This window comes from Sycon ciliatum, chromosome 12 (genome assembly GCF_964019385.1).
Source record: "Sycon ciliatum chromosome 12, ocSycCili1.1, whole genome shotgun sequence".
Classification (NCBI taxonomy): domain Eukaryota; kingdom Metazoa; phylum Porifera; class Calcarea; order Leucosolenida; family Sycettidae; genus Sycon; species Sycon ciliatum.
The window spans coordinates 24698941-24714785 of record NC_088654.1 but is presented as its reverse complement, the minus strand read 5'-3'; the positions used below and the strand labels follow the sequence as shown (position 1 = coordinate 24714785).

General features: G+C 49.7%; 1 protein-coding gene across 1 annotated transcript in view; it reads right to left on the bottom strand.

Annotated features, from left to right (window-relative positions):
- LOC135828083 (mucin-2-like) overlaps positions 1-13527 on the bottom strand; it is a 34016-nt gene extending 20489 nt beyond the window's left edge. The window contains exons 1-2 of the mRNA XM_065340516.1: positions 13263-13527; positions 8721-9057 (exon numbers count right to left, since the gene is read on the bottom strand). Coding sequence (XP_065196588.1) covers positions 8721-9057; positions 13263-13340 — 415 coding nt within the window. The 5' untranslated portion in view covers positions 13341-13527. The remainder of the gene's footprint in view (positions 1-8720; positions 9058-13262) is intronic.
- Between the last annotated feature and the right edge of the window lie 2318 nt (positions 13528-15845).

Here is a 15845-nt window from a genome sequence, read left to right as displayed (position 1 = left end):
TGTATGCAAAACACAGCTGAGCACTCCGAGCGAAGCCAGGTACGCGGATTAGCGGGTCCGACAAGCGACGAGCTCAAACAATTACAAGGAATTGGTTGCCCAGTACCAGTTGCTGTCTCTCAGGTGTCGGTAGACCTTTGTCTTTAATGACTGAAAACGTGTTTTGTGTGGGCGCTGCGACAGCAGCCTGTCAGGAAGGGAGTTCCATGCGCCAATACAGCAGTACGGGAACGACTGCTTCACGACGGATGGAGCTGAGACAGGGAGCGTGTCTGACAGTTGAGAGGCGTGGCTAGTGGCATTATTGTGCTGGTTCCTGGTTCTTGGGTTGGCTGGAGAAACGCGATGCGGTGGCAATACAGCAAGTAGCTGAGGAGGACAAATAATGAAATGCAATTTGTACATGCACGAGAGAGCAGCAACAGTCCGGCGCACAGCCAGACTAGGGAGAATTGCACCAATGATGCGCAGTGCGCGGCGTTAAACATTATCCAGACGTTGGATGTGGCTGGCTGGCGCGCCCATCCACACAAGCGGGGCATACTCCATCAGGGGCCTCACGAATGCCTTGTAGACAGTCGTTCGGCCAGCTGGCGTTAGAATGTGGGCCGCTCGTCGGAGAAAGCCGAGGCGCTGCTGGGCGCGGATGGTCACGGTCCTGAGGTGACCAGCGAAGGACAATTTGGAGTGAAATCGAACACCAAGCAGTTATATGCTGGTTTCGTCCGGTACAGGGGTACCACCAAACAGGATTTGGGGCAGGTCTAGGTCAGTGCTTTGGAGGGTAGCAGTCATAGCCTGTGACTTGGTGGGCTCGAAAGACACTTTCCACCGGCAACCCCACTCATGCAGGCGGTTTGTAGATACCTGCAAGGTGTGTGCAGCGTCCCGAGGGCACTGAGATGAGGATACTAGACTGTATAGTGTCGTATCGTCTGCGTAGGCCTCAAGCTGAGCGTTGCCATCAAGAACATCGGCAGCGTCATTCAGGTATATTAGAAACAGCGTAGGGCCCAATATACTGTGTTGGGGCACCCCTGCAGAGATTCGGTAGAGAGAAGAAATGTGACCACCGACTAAGCACTGGAGTGAACGGCCGTGAAGAAAAGACGATAGCCAGCTATGGAGAGTGCCAGTAATGCCGAGCTGCCGGACCTTGTAGAGGAGGCCCACGTGGGAGACCCGGTCAAAGGCGAGAATTCGTGCCGTGCCACCTTGGCCAACGATAGGCCTTGGCGGATAATGCTCGAAAAGGTGGCAGATTCTGCTCGAAAAGCAGTGAAATTGGCAGAACCATACAAACCGTATGGCGGGCGATTCCTCGAATTCTGCTCCATGTCCTTATCCACATACCAAACATGCATGAAACTTACCAGAAAATGTACCAAATTCTGCCAATTTTTCTGCCGGCATTATCCGCCAAGGCCTAGCTAACGATGTCAACCAGGCGTTATGAAGCGCCTGTAGTGCGTCTGTCGTGCCGAGACCTCTACGGAACCCAAACTGGTGGGGAGTGAGGAGCTGCTGGCGCTCAAGATGGTTCATCAGTTGACGATTGACAATAGTTTCCATTACTTTGGACATTATGCATAATAACGAGACTGGGCGGTAGTTCTTCAGAACAGAGCGTGAGGACCGTTTGTGGATCTGTACTACGTTAGCTGTCTTCCAAGATTCTGGTTGAACTCCGCAACTGAAACACAGAGCGAATAGCTGGGACAACGGCTTCGCAAGTTCTTTGGCACACTCTTTCAGGACCCGGGCTGAAATGCCGTCAGGACCAGTCGCCTTTGATATGTCGAGTCGCGCTAGCAGACGGTAGACAGTGGCGGGGCGAAAATGAACGGCTGCGAGTGCCGGTGCTCCGGTTGCAACAAGGTCAGGTAAGTCGTCAGAAGTAAGATCCTGGCCAGTGAAGTGTGATGGAGAGGATGTGGAGTGCCACCTTCTTCGGCCATCTACAGATGTTGAGCGTGTTTTCGCTGGCGGTTCTCCAGTGGTGCTCGAAACAGGAGGTATTTCGGACACCCAGCTCAGCTGACTATAGTAATTTTGGATGTGGCCGAGTACCTGTCAGCTCATGCTATAAGACCCTGGACAGAAGAACTGACCAGAAGGATGAACCAAGGGACATATCAACTGTGTGCAAAAATGACAATCCCATTGCTGCACATAGAGTTTCACCATTTCAACAGTGCTGCATATAATACCATTGTAGCAACACTTAGACATGTCCGATCAATCCAAAACTTTCAGACAGTGAACATTAGGTGTGTTTGATCATTTTTGAACAAAAACTGAAAATCGAATTTTTGGTCCGTGGTCATATTTTAGCATGCTCTGGCTCATATAACAATGGCATATGCAAGCTGCTAAAATGGTAAAGTGTGAGAACAGCGATAAATATTCATAGTACGCGCTCATTGGTGGAGAAACACACCACACAGGCGACGAAAATCTTACGCGGAATACTGATGCCAATGGAAAGTACATGTATGTTGTTTATTATTATGATGTTGCAATGTCCATGTATGCAGGCGAGGCGAGACTCACCACCGAGATCCCCCAACGCGACAGGCTCGGTTGCCGTTCAGGATTCACACCGACCTGTTCGCCCGTCAACAGGATCGACAGCAGGAGGCCCCACTGATGCCGATGTCGATGCACGCCAGGAAACTTGTAGTCGTGAGTGTGATACTAACAGGTCTAGTAGCAACCACTGACAAACGAGAGGCCAGCTGGGGCATTCACTCCAGTCAGGGCTGCTTGGTCGACGCTTCGTATCTGCAGCTCAGCTCAGTTTGATCAAACAAAGATGTTGCAGATATGTCCTGCTTTTCTCCTTCCTTCTTCACCGACTCGTCTTGTCATCTCTCCTTTTTTCTTCTCCGACTCGTCGTGTCCACTCTGCTCTGCCACTAACGGCGCATTAAAACTTCAGAACTAAATATTGCGACATAGCTTTCGGCCACATTTTCAATTCATTGCATTCCCAACTCATCACAACCACGCGCTCTTCAGCCGAACCATACAGACACCAGCAAGGACACTTCCGTTGAGAGATAATATTGTTCCACGCCTCTAGACAGCTGTTTCGCTCCCTGTCGGAGCTCATCAGTAGAGGATGATAATGATGATAATGGAGGAATGATCATTCTTATACACCAGAAATGGCGCAAGTGCACGCTTTCCACATAATGAGCCAGAGCGCGCTAAAACATGACCACAGCCTTTTTTGAAAAAGTCGAGATAATCGGGATTTGAATTCCGCGGCGAAAAACACGAAGTGCAGTGCAACGCGAGTCGCTGTTGTTGTTCTCCTCAGTCGACTGGACTGTTCCGGATGCATTTCTTTGTTGCAAGTAAGTTTATTTGTGTGAGTTTGTATTCCATGTTGTGCTGAGTCGCCTAAAACTGATCATCATGGATGTATCGACGGAAGAGCCTAGTAGTAGTAATGTACTGTGGAGCGGAAGAAGACGACATCCTCGCACTCCATGCGCAGGATAAAATATTTTGAGGATTCGGGTCGGAAACAGAAGGAAGACGATGATGGCTACAGCGACGAGTCATTTGAGGGCGACACTTTCATCGAGCTCTTCTACGGATGAGCTCCGACAGGGAGCGAAACAGCTGTCTAGAGGCGTAGAACAATATTATCTCTCAACGGAAGTGTCCTTGCTGGTGTCTGTATGGTTCGGCTGAAGAGCGCGTGGTTGTGATGAGTTGGGAATGCAATGAATTGAAGATATGGCCAAAAGCTCTGTCGCAATATTTAGTTCTGAAGTTTTAATGCGCCGTTAGTGGCAGAGCAGAGTGGACACGACGAGTCGGTGAAGAAAGAAGGAGAGATGACAAGACGAGTCGGTGAAGAAGGAAGGAGAAAAGCAGGACACATCTGCAACATCTTTGTTTGATCAAACTGAGCTGAGCTGCAGATACGAAGCGTCGACCAAGCAGACCTGACTGGAGTGAATGCCCCAGCTGGCCTCTCGTTTGTCAGTGGTTGCTACTAGACCTGTTAGTATCACACTCACGACTACAAGTTTCCTCGCGTGCATCGACATCGGCATCAGTGGGGCCTCCCGCTGTCGATCCTGTTGACGGGCGGACAGGTCGTTGTGAGTCCTGAACGGCAACTGAGCCTGTCGCGTTGGGGATCTCGGTGGTGAGTCTCGCCTCGCCTGCATACATGGACATTGCAACATCATAATAATAAACCACATACATGTACTTTCCATTGGCATCAGTATTCCGCGTAAGATTTTCGTCGCCTGTGTGGTGTGTTTCTCCACCAATGAGCGCGTACTATGAATATTTATCGCTGTTCTCACACTTTACCATTTTAGCAGCTTGCATCTGCCATTGTTCTATGTGGGAAGCGCGCACTTGCGCCATTTCTGGTGTATAAGAATGATCATTCCTCCCCTGTCATCATTATCATCCTTTACTGATGAGCTCCGACAGGGAGCGAAACAGCTGTCTAGAGGCGTAGAACAATATTACCTCTCAACGGAAGTGTCCTTGCTGGTGTCTGTATGGTTCGGCTGAAGAGCGTGTGGTTGTGATGAGCTGGGAATGTGAACATAGTAAAAATAAAAAATAAAAAAACCTAATCTTCTGATTTATACCAGGATCTGCAATTTTACATCGACTGGTGTATCAACCGCAAATTGTTGTCACTTGCCAACTGGTACCGGCAGCCGTATTACCTGATCAAGCTCTCCGAAGAGTGCCTCAAAGATCTTTGCTGATGGCCTGAGCTCCTGGATTAGTAGAACGGCCGGTCCTTCTTCCTACACCCTAAGTGGACGTCGTCCCCCGACTTGCTGCTATTCACCGATGCATGTGGTGCACTTGGCCGGTGTGCGTACAATTGCGACTGAGGATCGGGCGATGGACAGTCAATCAAGCAGAGCAGCAATCGCAAAGAGTTGCTTGGAATTGTGGCAGCCCGCAGCACCTGAGAAAGCTAGCGGCATCAGCTGGGAATGCCAATCGATCGGCATTTACAGCAACTGCGAGGATATTGCTCATCAACTGTGGCTTTCGCCTGGCGTTGTACACCCGCCACTCGTTTCGAATCAGCTCTCGGACTTGATATTCAGAGAGGCGGGAAGGTGGAAAGCGATGTCTGCCCGAGTAACATTCGGACCCCACCTGCAGCCAAAGCACGGGTGGCTGCGGCAATGGCCTCAGCCCATGATATCAAGTTCTGATAGTCTTTATCTAGCTTGCACTGCTCACAGATTGCCCGGGTAGCTGCAGTTTGTGATCTGCTCCGGGAGTGCCGATTTATGGAATATATGCTCTCAACTGGTTATGCATACCTGTATATTTAGCATTTGGTGGCTCTACTCAGAGTCATTGGCGGCTCTACTCAGAGTCATTGGCGGCTCCATGCGGAGTCATTAGACACCCTTAGCAAACAACGGTAACGCTATTTTTTACGGTACTCGTACCTTGATCACCCAAATAGCGTTGAAGCTGCAGCGAATAAACGTTATGGGGGCTGATTTATCGTTGTGACCAACGATACGTGTTTTGGCCAAATATTGCATAGTCCGTACGCATTTCACCTTGTATCGCGTAGATGGTGACAAAAATGGTTGTACCGCGCGAAATCAAAGCTATTCTCGTCGCAACAGCGTACTACAAATAGCGTGCATCTTGCTAAAGGTCGAACCCAAATCACGGTATTTTCCCCCTTGCGATAATACCGTTACAACATAACGTTTTTTGCTAAGGGTGTCTATTGGTGGCTCGATGCGGAGTCATTTGGCGGCTCGATGCAGAGTCCTTCGGCGGCTCCATGCGGAGTCAATCGGCGGCTCCATGCGGAGTCATTCGGCGGCTCCATGCGGAGTAATTTGCCTGCTCCAAGCGGAGTCATTTGCCGGCTCAGCTGCGAACCATCTATCAGCTCCAAGCAGAGCCATCATACCAGTTGCTCGAATCGGCACTCCCAGCTTAATCCAAAACTCGGTTGCTCTGTTGTGAGGTGGGGGATGCTAAATGAGCGTTAGCATGCTAACGCAAGTTAGCAGCCAGCCCAGCGAGCTGGCCCACCTGCGCACAATTTCCTTCCACCCTCCCACCTACTAGCTCAAACTCATGTTTCTGGCGCACCCATGACGGTATCTGTATAGTCCATGAGAACATATTATGCTCTCAACTGGTTATGCATACCTATATATTTAGCATTTGGCGGCTCTACTCAGAGTCATTGGCGGCTCTACTCAGAGTCATTGGCGGCTCCATGCGGAATCATTTGGTGGCTCCGCGCGGAGTCATTCGGCGGCTGCATGCGGAGTCATTCGGCGGCTCTATGCGAAGTCATTTGGCGGCTCCATGCGGAGTCATTTGCGTGCTCCAAGCGGAGTCATTTGCCGGCTCAGCTGCGCGCCATCTAGCGGCTCCAAGCAGAGCCATCATACCAGTTGCTCGAATTGGCACTCCTAGCTTAATCCCAAACTCGGTTGCTCTGCTGTGAGGTGGGGATGCTAACTGGTGTCTAGCTGCTGGCATGGACTGGTAGAGTATCTCTTGCTTTCTCAGCCTGTCGTATGGCAGCAATGGGAAAGGAACAGTTGTGGCTGTCACTTCGGTACTTGAAGGAACCGTGGCAGGTGTGACCTGTGTGTCACTACAGTGCAGGCGCGTGCGCCAGTGACCTTCAAGGGGGGGGGGGGGGTCGGCGTCCTCGCCCGGGAACATTTTCAAAATGAAGCAAAATCCTGCATTTTGAGCGGAAAAAGGGGGTTCAGGGCACCCAGGAACCCATATGGGGCACGCGCCTGCAGTGTGTTTCAACAAAGCCTTCGAATGACGCATAAAGTTATAGGCCTCTCCAGACAGCTGTCATACGCTCCGCTGGATACGCTGACCACGACTCTTGTGCTGCCAGGTCCACGAGGGAACAACCAAAACGTCTCTCGCACATCGCATCCGAGAACACCTTTCTTCTTCAACATGACACTCATACTCCTCTGCCGTGCACGCGTGCCTTTCACGCTCTCTAGCATGTCAGTTGCCCTTGCTGCAGTTCCAGTCTTTGGGTCGCTGCGCTTGGATTTTGGAAACACAGACAGTGAATGGTCAGACTCCCACTTTCCATAAAAGTCGACCACATCGCGATTCAAAGGGCTAGTCGGGATCATTTTTCTTTGGTGCCTCCTTTGATCTTGCCATCGCAACCTACCAAGCAAAAGAAAGTTCAGGGCTCACGGTTGGGATGCCAAAACTCGATTACGTCGGAGGACATCTTGAAATCTGATCACCATAGAAATGAGCTCGCGTGACTCGAGCTACATGTACGCGGCAGTGCGCGGAACACAGCAAGGACTTGACATTTTTGTGAGGAGAGTTGCAGTGACTTACAAGAAGAAGTAGAACTGAGGAAGACGGAGACCGGCTAGGGACTTGCGTTTCACTTTGGTTGCCGTTCACCGTCGTTGTTATTGCTTCTTTCCGAGCAAGTGTGTTGCGAGCAGTACTGGCCTCGTAAGCCGAAGGCTTCAGACATTTCGCACGCGGAGTCCTGTGATGAGTAGAAGTCGCGATTTCTGCCGCCGAGTCTTTGCTGACAAAGGGATCGACATCTATCTCGTCCGCTAATGTCCTGGTGCAGGCGAGGAGAGGTAGAGGACAAGAGCTCCTTGATGGAATGAAGCGAAGACTCACACCGTGTTCTAGTTCGTTATCTCTGTTCTCAGAGTGTTTTGTAAATGCACGGACACGAGTGAAAGAGCCGTGCCACGCGCGCTGCTGTGAGAAGTGACAATGGAGAGTTGTGAATTATTCGATTTGCTCCTCTGTCTCGTTGCAAGAGGACGAATCAAATGGCTTCGCCGTTGTACTGGTCAAGTATTTTCGGTTCGCCATAGCTGCTGAAGCACACATCAGTAGAGCGCCGATGAGCGAAAGAGCAAACGGTGAATAATATTTCAAGAGTTTGTCAGTCACTGAGGAAACATTGCAAAAAACGCCTTGCTGCTGCCTCGCTGGTGTAGTTTCCGCATCTAGTAGTATTCTACAGCGCATATGCGCATACTTCCTTCCTTGTCGTCGCGCACGGGAGTTCGCGTGCGCCCCTGCCGACTTAGCTCACTTCTAAACAGTCTAAGGTAGCACAAAATTGGCCCATTTTGACAATCGATGCCTCAAAATCTTCAGTAGATGCTAAGCTACAGTTTAACCGAAGCGATTTTTCTAAATCAAGGGATCGCTGTAGCATTCACTTACTTCGTGACAATATCTGTAGTTTCACGGGGCCAAAATCAAAAATTCCTTAGATCGATCCCCTAGTGCACATCTTGCCTGGCTCCACCCAAATTGTCAGTGTCGTACCGTCTACCTGTGCTACCTTATTCTATTTTGAAGAGGCATGTGTCGCACTGAAAATGCGCTGCGAGATGGCTAAAGTTTGTGTACAAGGGGTGGTCGAGCTGTGGTCGCGTGACAGTTGAGCTGTCGTCGCGTGAGCTGGCCAGAAACAGAAAGGCGCCCACGCATTTGTACACAACCGTGAGCCCTGAACTTGCTTTGACAGGCTGAAAAACCTACACCACACAAAATCCCTTTTTAGCCGATATGGAATTTTGGCCAGTCGTTCACCCCATACACTAGTATGGTACTTTTTTTCCAAACGGGTTCAAATATCCCCCTCTTCCTAACCGGGTCAATGACCCTGCTGACCCGGCTCTGGAGCAGACACTGACCTGGTGTACTGGTTGATGGATTGGTTGGTGGTGCACTGGTTGGTGTACTGGTTGGTGTACTGGTTGGTGTACTATCGGGCATAATGGATGGTGGATTGGTTGTTGTTTCACTCTCCCTTCCAGTCTCACTGTTTGCAAGACAACTGGTAGTAGCTGCAATGATACCTGCACCAAGAACAAGGGTGTACGACTCTGTCGTAGTCCGGGAGTGAGTCCATGCTGACCCTCTTGTTGGCTTAACAACATTGATGAGGAGAAACAGAATCATCACTTGCTTTAGGCGCAGTTTGGAGGCAGTGCTGCAAATACTCCTGCACGTTCCGCCTTCCATAATCAGCTAAAGTAAGAGGCATATAGAGTATAAGATTAAGAAATGCGGGCAGAATAATTAAACGTTTTAGCAGAAGATTCATTTTTTTCAATCTATTATCCGGTCTTTAGTAGGCGGTGAATAGTTAGTACCACAAATGCTTTCAAAATCCTGAAAGACGCCTCACACAGCTTCATTATACATAATTTATTTGCAGGCAACTCGCCTTATCTATTTTAACATTCTTCCTGCAGCCAAGCTGATATCGTATCATCATTAGTATTGATGGTTAAATAGTGATGCCTATATTCACAGTCTTTTGAAAGATGCCATCCAAGAGAAATTATAGTGGAAGGCGCACCGCTATAAACAGTTCACGGCGCGTATAGCCGAGCTATGCCCATACTCCAAGCAGGACTATATTTGGCTGCACAACTTGTGCATCGAACTTTTTGGCATGCGAGCGCCAGGCATAAGTTGCACCAAGAGTTCATAACCCTCAAGAGTGAGCAACTGGCAATTACCCTGCGCTCGGCGAAATTCTGACATTACATTATGCGCTACGTGTCATCCGATTTACATTTGGGTTCCTTGCGATTTCTGGAAACTAAACCCGGATTCGCTCCTAACTAAAGGCTGTATCCTCATCATTTCGATGCTTTTTTGAAGACATTTCAGACATACAAGTCTTACTTTCTCAAAAACAAACTCTTTCTCCAAGAATCCCTGAACATCAATGACATGCAGGAAGAGGTTAGGAGGAAAGACTTCAAGTGTAGCTTTTGCCAAGTGGCGAGGCAAAACACATTGCATTGCCGCCGAGGATAAACATTCTGATAGCTGCAAAACTCAGCCGAGAAATGCTCCTTCGATGCATTCTCAATTCCCTCAATCATTTGAAATTATCTTCGAGGAAAGCACGGAAATATACTGAGTTCCCGGGAAAAATTAGTTTTAAGGAGATTGGATGGGTGCACTGCACTGGCGAAAGCACAAGGCTATGAAGTGTCGCCGTTCCGGGCATTGGCATCGAAAAGAACATTTCTATATTTTAGTTATTTGAGTGTCGTGCGCTTTGTTTTACTTCCTGCTGGGTATCACATCAAATCGCAGTTTGGGCAGTCTACCCTGAGAAAGCATCACTGTTTGACTGCATATTTTAGAAGATTTCATGGGCATGACTCATTGCACTGCACCAAAAATGACGCAACGAAGGAATTCCGCCGAGCGGACTTCCATACAGGGACTGGTCAGGAGTTGCACACTCTTGGGGGTTATGAACTCTTAGTTGCACCTTTTGCTGTTGTTGCTGTAGGCCACTGCTTTGCGGTGGACTGCCCATTGAATGATGCTTGCCTTCCCTTCATCCTTCTTGGCTCAGACGTACTGCGATAGGAGAGTGTCCTTCTCGTGTTGTCTGTGGCGGAATCATGATTGCTGCCTGGAACCTCTCTGTTTTAACAGGTCTACTTACACTAAAACATCCACGCAGTACAATAATACTCTATACTGACTATTCGTATTGCCATCTCATTTCCCATAGTAATCAGAATCCATCAGGTATAGAAAAGCACATGCTCCAGTGGTTCTTGCCCACCCTAGTCTCTCTCTCTCTCTCTCTTGCTTATTCTTCGTTCTCCATGCCATATTCCTTTCTGTAATAATACTATGAAACTATAACCTGACTTCTATGAGTTGAAATGGAATTGTTTAAGCGGGAGCAAACACAGTTTTAAATTAATTAAAGTTTGGGGCTTAGGTGTAACATCAAAAGAATGGGGTGGCCATGGGCAGTAATCTTGCTCCCCCCCCCCCCTTGCCATTTTTGTATATGCACGCCCTGAAGAGCGTACCGAGGGGTCACAGATGCTTTGACGGTATTCTGTGCACAAGCAGAATCCGTCCTCGAGGCGGGAAAGCAAGCACACACGGAGCGATGTCACATATCTTTGTGCAGAGCTACCGCCACTACAACAACATGCATTTGTCAGGTCCAGCAGAGCTGCATTGTTCTCTACCACAGAAGGATTTTTTCCGATTTCTGATTTAAAAATGCCAATAAATACTCCACGCCGACTCTTTAAATACTTCTGAAATCATCATTCTGTGAGAGACAGCCGTTGTCTGGTGAGAAGGCATCATTGCCTGTTCGCGTGATGAAGTCAAATACAGAGTACCATACCAATGATATTATACCACTTATGCCACAGCACTTATCCCTTGTGTGTTCTGCAAGGCTTGCTACCAGCTGTGTGCCCAACAGCTGCAAAGCTTTGTGAATGTCTGCTTTGCCATGAAATCTGTTGAAGTATGTGTTTCTTTAGTCAAGCAAGTAACAGTCAACATAATGGCAAGCCGTGCCAATGTATACTGCTGGTCAATGATGTCCGATAGCATGAGCCAAGCACGCTGGCACTGTGCAGCCTGATGCCTGCAAACCACCTCCCAGCAGACCCCAACAGTCGCCGCGCAGTCACTGCAGGTGTCCGTTGACCGACTGCACGAGTGGGGTCGTACATGGAAAGTGATGTTTGAACCGACCAAATCCCAGGCCATGACAGCCACCCTCAGACGCACTGGCTTAGATCTCCCCCCACTCCTGTTTGGTGGCACACTGGTGCCCGAGACAACCACCATCACCCTCCTTGGTGTGAAGGTGGACGCAAAGTTGAACTTCAGCGATCACCTACGCTCCGTAGCCACCCGTGCACGCCAACGGCTTGGGGTCCTAAACAGAGCCGCCCACATACTCACCCCCGCCGGCCGGACGACCGTATACAAGGCGTTCGTACGACCAGTCATGGAGTATGCGCCTCTTGTATGGATGGGAGCTGCGCAGAGTCACCTCCAGCGTCTGAACAATGTTCAGCGCCGCGCGCTTCATGCTATCGGCCCTGGGGCACACCTACCCAGCCTGGCCATCCGCCGCACTGTTGCCTCGCTTGCCTGCCTGTACAAGCTGCACTACTTGCCTGGTCCTCCGCAGCTGCTCTCTGTGTTGCCACCGCGCCACATCATCTCTACCAACCCCAGAACTCGCAGCGAGCACGGTGCTGTCAGTGGCCATGACCACCAGCTCCAACACCAGCTGCCTGCATCTGCCCCGCTGGCACTGAAGCGCTCGTTCCCACACTGCAGCATCAGTGATTGGAACTCCCTCCCTGCCGCTCTCCTATCCCAGCCTCCCCACAGCAAGAGAATGCAATCATTCAAAACGAATGTTTACCGCCATCTTCGCAGCACAAACTGGCTCTGGGCAGTCGATTCCCTATGAATAGTATGACGCTAAGACAGTTTCTCCCCCACAATCGCTCGTGTTAAGCCTTGGGTTTTTGCATCTTTCTCACCTGTACAGCTCTATCTTCTTCTTTTTTCATTGTTTTTGGTGCGTGTTTTTGGCCGTGACGCCGAGACCTCAGGTCGGCAGAGTCATCAATGCCCCACCATCACTGCTGCGTCTCGGTGTAGCGCCTGCTCATTAGTTGTCACGTTTGTCCTAGTCTCCGTACCATTGTCTTTCCTTGTTCTTTTCGAGCTGGTTATGTGAACGTAGTAAAAAAAAAAAAAAAAAAAAAAAACACTGGGACATGTGCTGGTCCATGGCGCAAACTTGACTCACGCAATCTGATTTCATTGAGCAGCATTGCGTGTGGGTAGTACATGGGTGGTATATGAAATTTGCTCTCATGGGTAATCCAAATCTTGCCAATGTTTATGGCTGACAGGCACAACCTGCCATCATGAACAGTGCCTGCCAAGCTACTGGAGTGGTAAGTCATGGAAATACACCATCATGAATACTGCAGAGTCATATTTCACTGCAGAGTCCATTAGAAGGGCCACACTCCTCCACAACACCCCCCCCCCCCCCATGGGCCCATACGCATTGACCAGGCCCATTATGCGTACAAGATCACCACTGCAGAAGTGTGGTCCTACAAAGCCCCAACACGCAGCCTGGGCCAGAGCTGGGTTCATGTAAGCAATGCCAGCATTCCGAGATAGTACGAGTGGGAACGCTTTTGAAAGTGATGTCTACCACATTACTAGCAAACACCGGCCAAAATGTCTTTCTTACATGTGACGCAGCAAAGCCTACACTGGCCGAAGTTCTACTGCTACAAGCATGACACTTTTAGTGTATTTCGGACTGCTTCTATCCGTCTGCGTAGACCCCAGACACACAAACAAGTAAAAACATCTTCTGAAAATTTGTTTGTGACCTTACGTACCGTTTTCCCGGTCCGCTCACTGCTTCTGCATCGCCTGTTCTTCTCGGCGAGACTCGACGTCACTCTGGCGTGCTGCATGTGCCCCACGACGCCAGGGGAAGCACGCTTCCCTACCGATAAACCGGGGACACCGTTACTACTGACTTCTCGGAAACAAACAGCAAAGAAAACTCTCTTGTCCACGCTAAAAATTCGAAAGATGAAAACGGCTTTCTCTGCTAGCACAAAAAACGACTGGTGCCTCAGTTTTGTGTGTAGAAGAAAGTTCAGCGGTTGCTCTCTGAACTAGTGTGGTTTTTGCACTATGTAGACGCTGGCGCACAGTTCAATCTAACCTACACCTAGACCAGGGCTTGTCTACACCGAGTCCATTCTATACTGTAGACAGTGCAGTCTCTAGTCTAGCAGTGACAGCCACTTCTCACCTGTGCGGACTCTGTTCTCCAGCAGCGCGCCATTCCGTTCGTTTTGGGGTGCGAGGCTGACTTGTAAAATCCACACACACGCATACACAGAGCTTGCGCACCGGATCCAATAGACAGGGTCGAACAGACGTGCGAACAGCCACCCTCGTATGACACACTGAATGTGTGCATGGCGCCTGCCAAATAATTATTACCTCCACATCATGCATTGTCTACTTCCTACACGAAAGGATGCGAAGGTAGATCGACAAGCCTAGCTCCAGGAACAGAGAGTGATAAACCACGCCGCGTCGGACCCACCCCCGCAAAACCACCTTTGTTTGAAGCAGGTCAAATCCGGGCTCTGACAAAGCATTAGGTAGCGAACAAGAAACTCCCTCGATTCAGGCTAAGGCCTGTGGAGAATCCATAAATACAAAATACAAAGAGTCTGCGGTCGTGTTCAATGAAATCCGACCTCGTGAACCTGAGGTGCGCCCTACATGTACCCCTGTTCATATCTCAGTGTTCATTTCTATAGGGCTGCAGAGCGCCTGCCGTGGCATTGACTGACTCCATCGGATTTAAAATATCATTTTATCACCACTGTACTTTGTAGATCTAGCTCAGGCGACGTTCAATGTAAAACTAAGGGCGCGTTCGAATTGTCACAGCACAACCTGCCATCATGAACAGTGCCTGCCAAGCTACTGGAGTGGGGAGTCATGGAAATACACCATCATGAATAGTGCAGAGTCATATTTCACTGCAGAGTCCATTAGAAGGGCCACACTCCTCCACAATACACCCCCCCCCCCCCCCCCCATGGGCCCATACGCATTGTCCAGGCCCATTATGTGTACAAGATCACCACTGCAGAAGTGTGGTCCTACAAAGCCCCAACACGCAGCCTGGGCCAGAGCTGGGTTCATGTAAGCAATGCCAGCAGTCCGAGATAGTACGAGTGGGAACGCTTTTGAAAGTGATGTCTACCACATTACTAGCAAACACCGGCCAAAATGTCTTTCTTACATGTGACGCAGCAAAGCCTACACTGGCCGAAGTTCTACTGCTACAAGCATGACACTTTTAGTGTATTTTGGACTGCTTCTATCTGTGTGCGTAGCCCCCAGACACACAAACAAGTAAAAAAACATCTTCCAAGAAATTGTTTGTGACCTTACGTACCGTTTTCCCGGCCCGCTCACTGCTTCTGCATCGCCTGTTCTTCTCGGCGAGACTCGACGTCACTCTGGCGTGCTGCATGTGCCCCACGACGCCAGGGGAAGCACGCTTCCCTACCGATAAACCGGGGACACCGTTACTACTGACTTCTCGGAAACAAACAGCAAAGAAAACTCTCTTGTCCACGCTAAAAATTCGAAAGATGAAAACGGCTTTCTCTGCTAGCACAAAAAACGACTGGTGCCTCAGTTTTGTGTGTAGAAGAAAGTAAGTTCAGCGGTTGCTCTCTGAACTGGTGTGGTTTTCGCACTTAGTATGTAGACGTTGGCGCACAGTTCAATCTAACCTACACCTACTGTGACCTAGACCATGTAGACCAGGGCTTGTCTACACCGAGTCCGTTCTTTACTGTAGACAGTGCATGCAGTCTCTAGCAGTGACAGCCACTTCTCACCTGTGCGGACTCTGTTCTCCAGCACTCAGCAGCGCGCCACTCCGCTCGTTTTGGGGTGCGAGGCTGACTTGTAAAATCCACACACACGCATACACAGAGCTTGCGCACCGGATCCAATACTCGGAGGCAATAGACAGGGTCGAACAGACGTGCGAACAGCTACCCTCGTATGACACACTGAATGCATTGTCTGCTTCCTACACGAAAGGATGCGAAGGTAGATCCACAAGCCTAGCTCCAGGAACAGAGAGTGATAAACCACGCCGCGTCGGACCCACCCCCGCAAAACCACCTTTGTTTGAAGCAGGTCAAATCCGGGCTCTGACAAAGCATTAGGTAGCGAACAAGAAACTCCCTCGATTCAGGCTAAGGCCTGTGGAGAATCCATAAATACAAAATACAAAGAGTCTGCGGTCGTGTTCAATGAAATCCGACCTCGTGAACCTGAGGTGCGCCCTACATGTACCCCTGTTCATATCTCAGTGTTCATTTCTATAGGGCTGCAGAGCGCCTGCCGTGGCATTGACTGACTCCATCGGA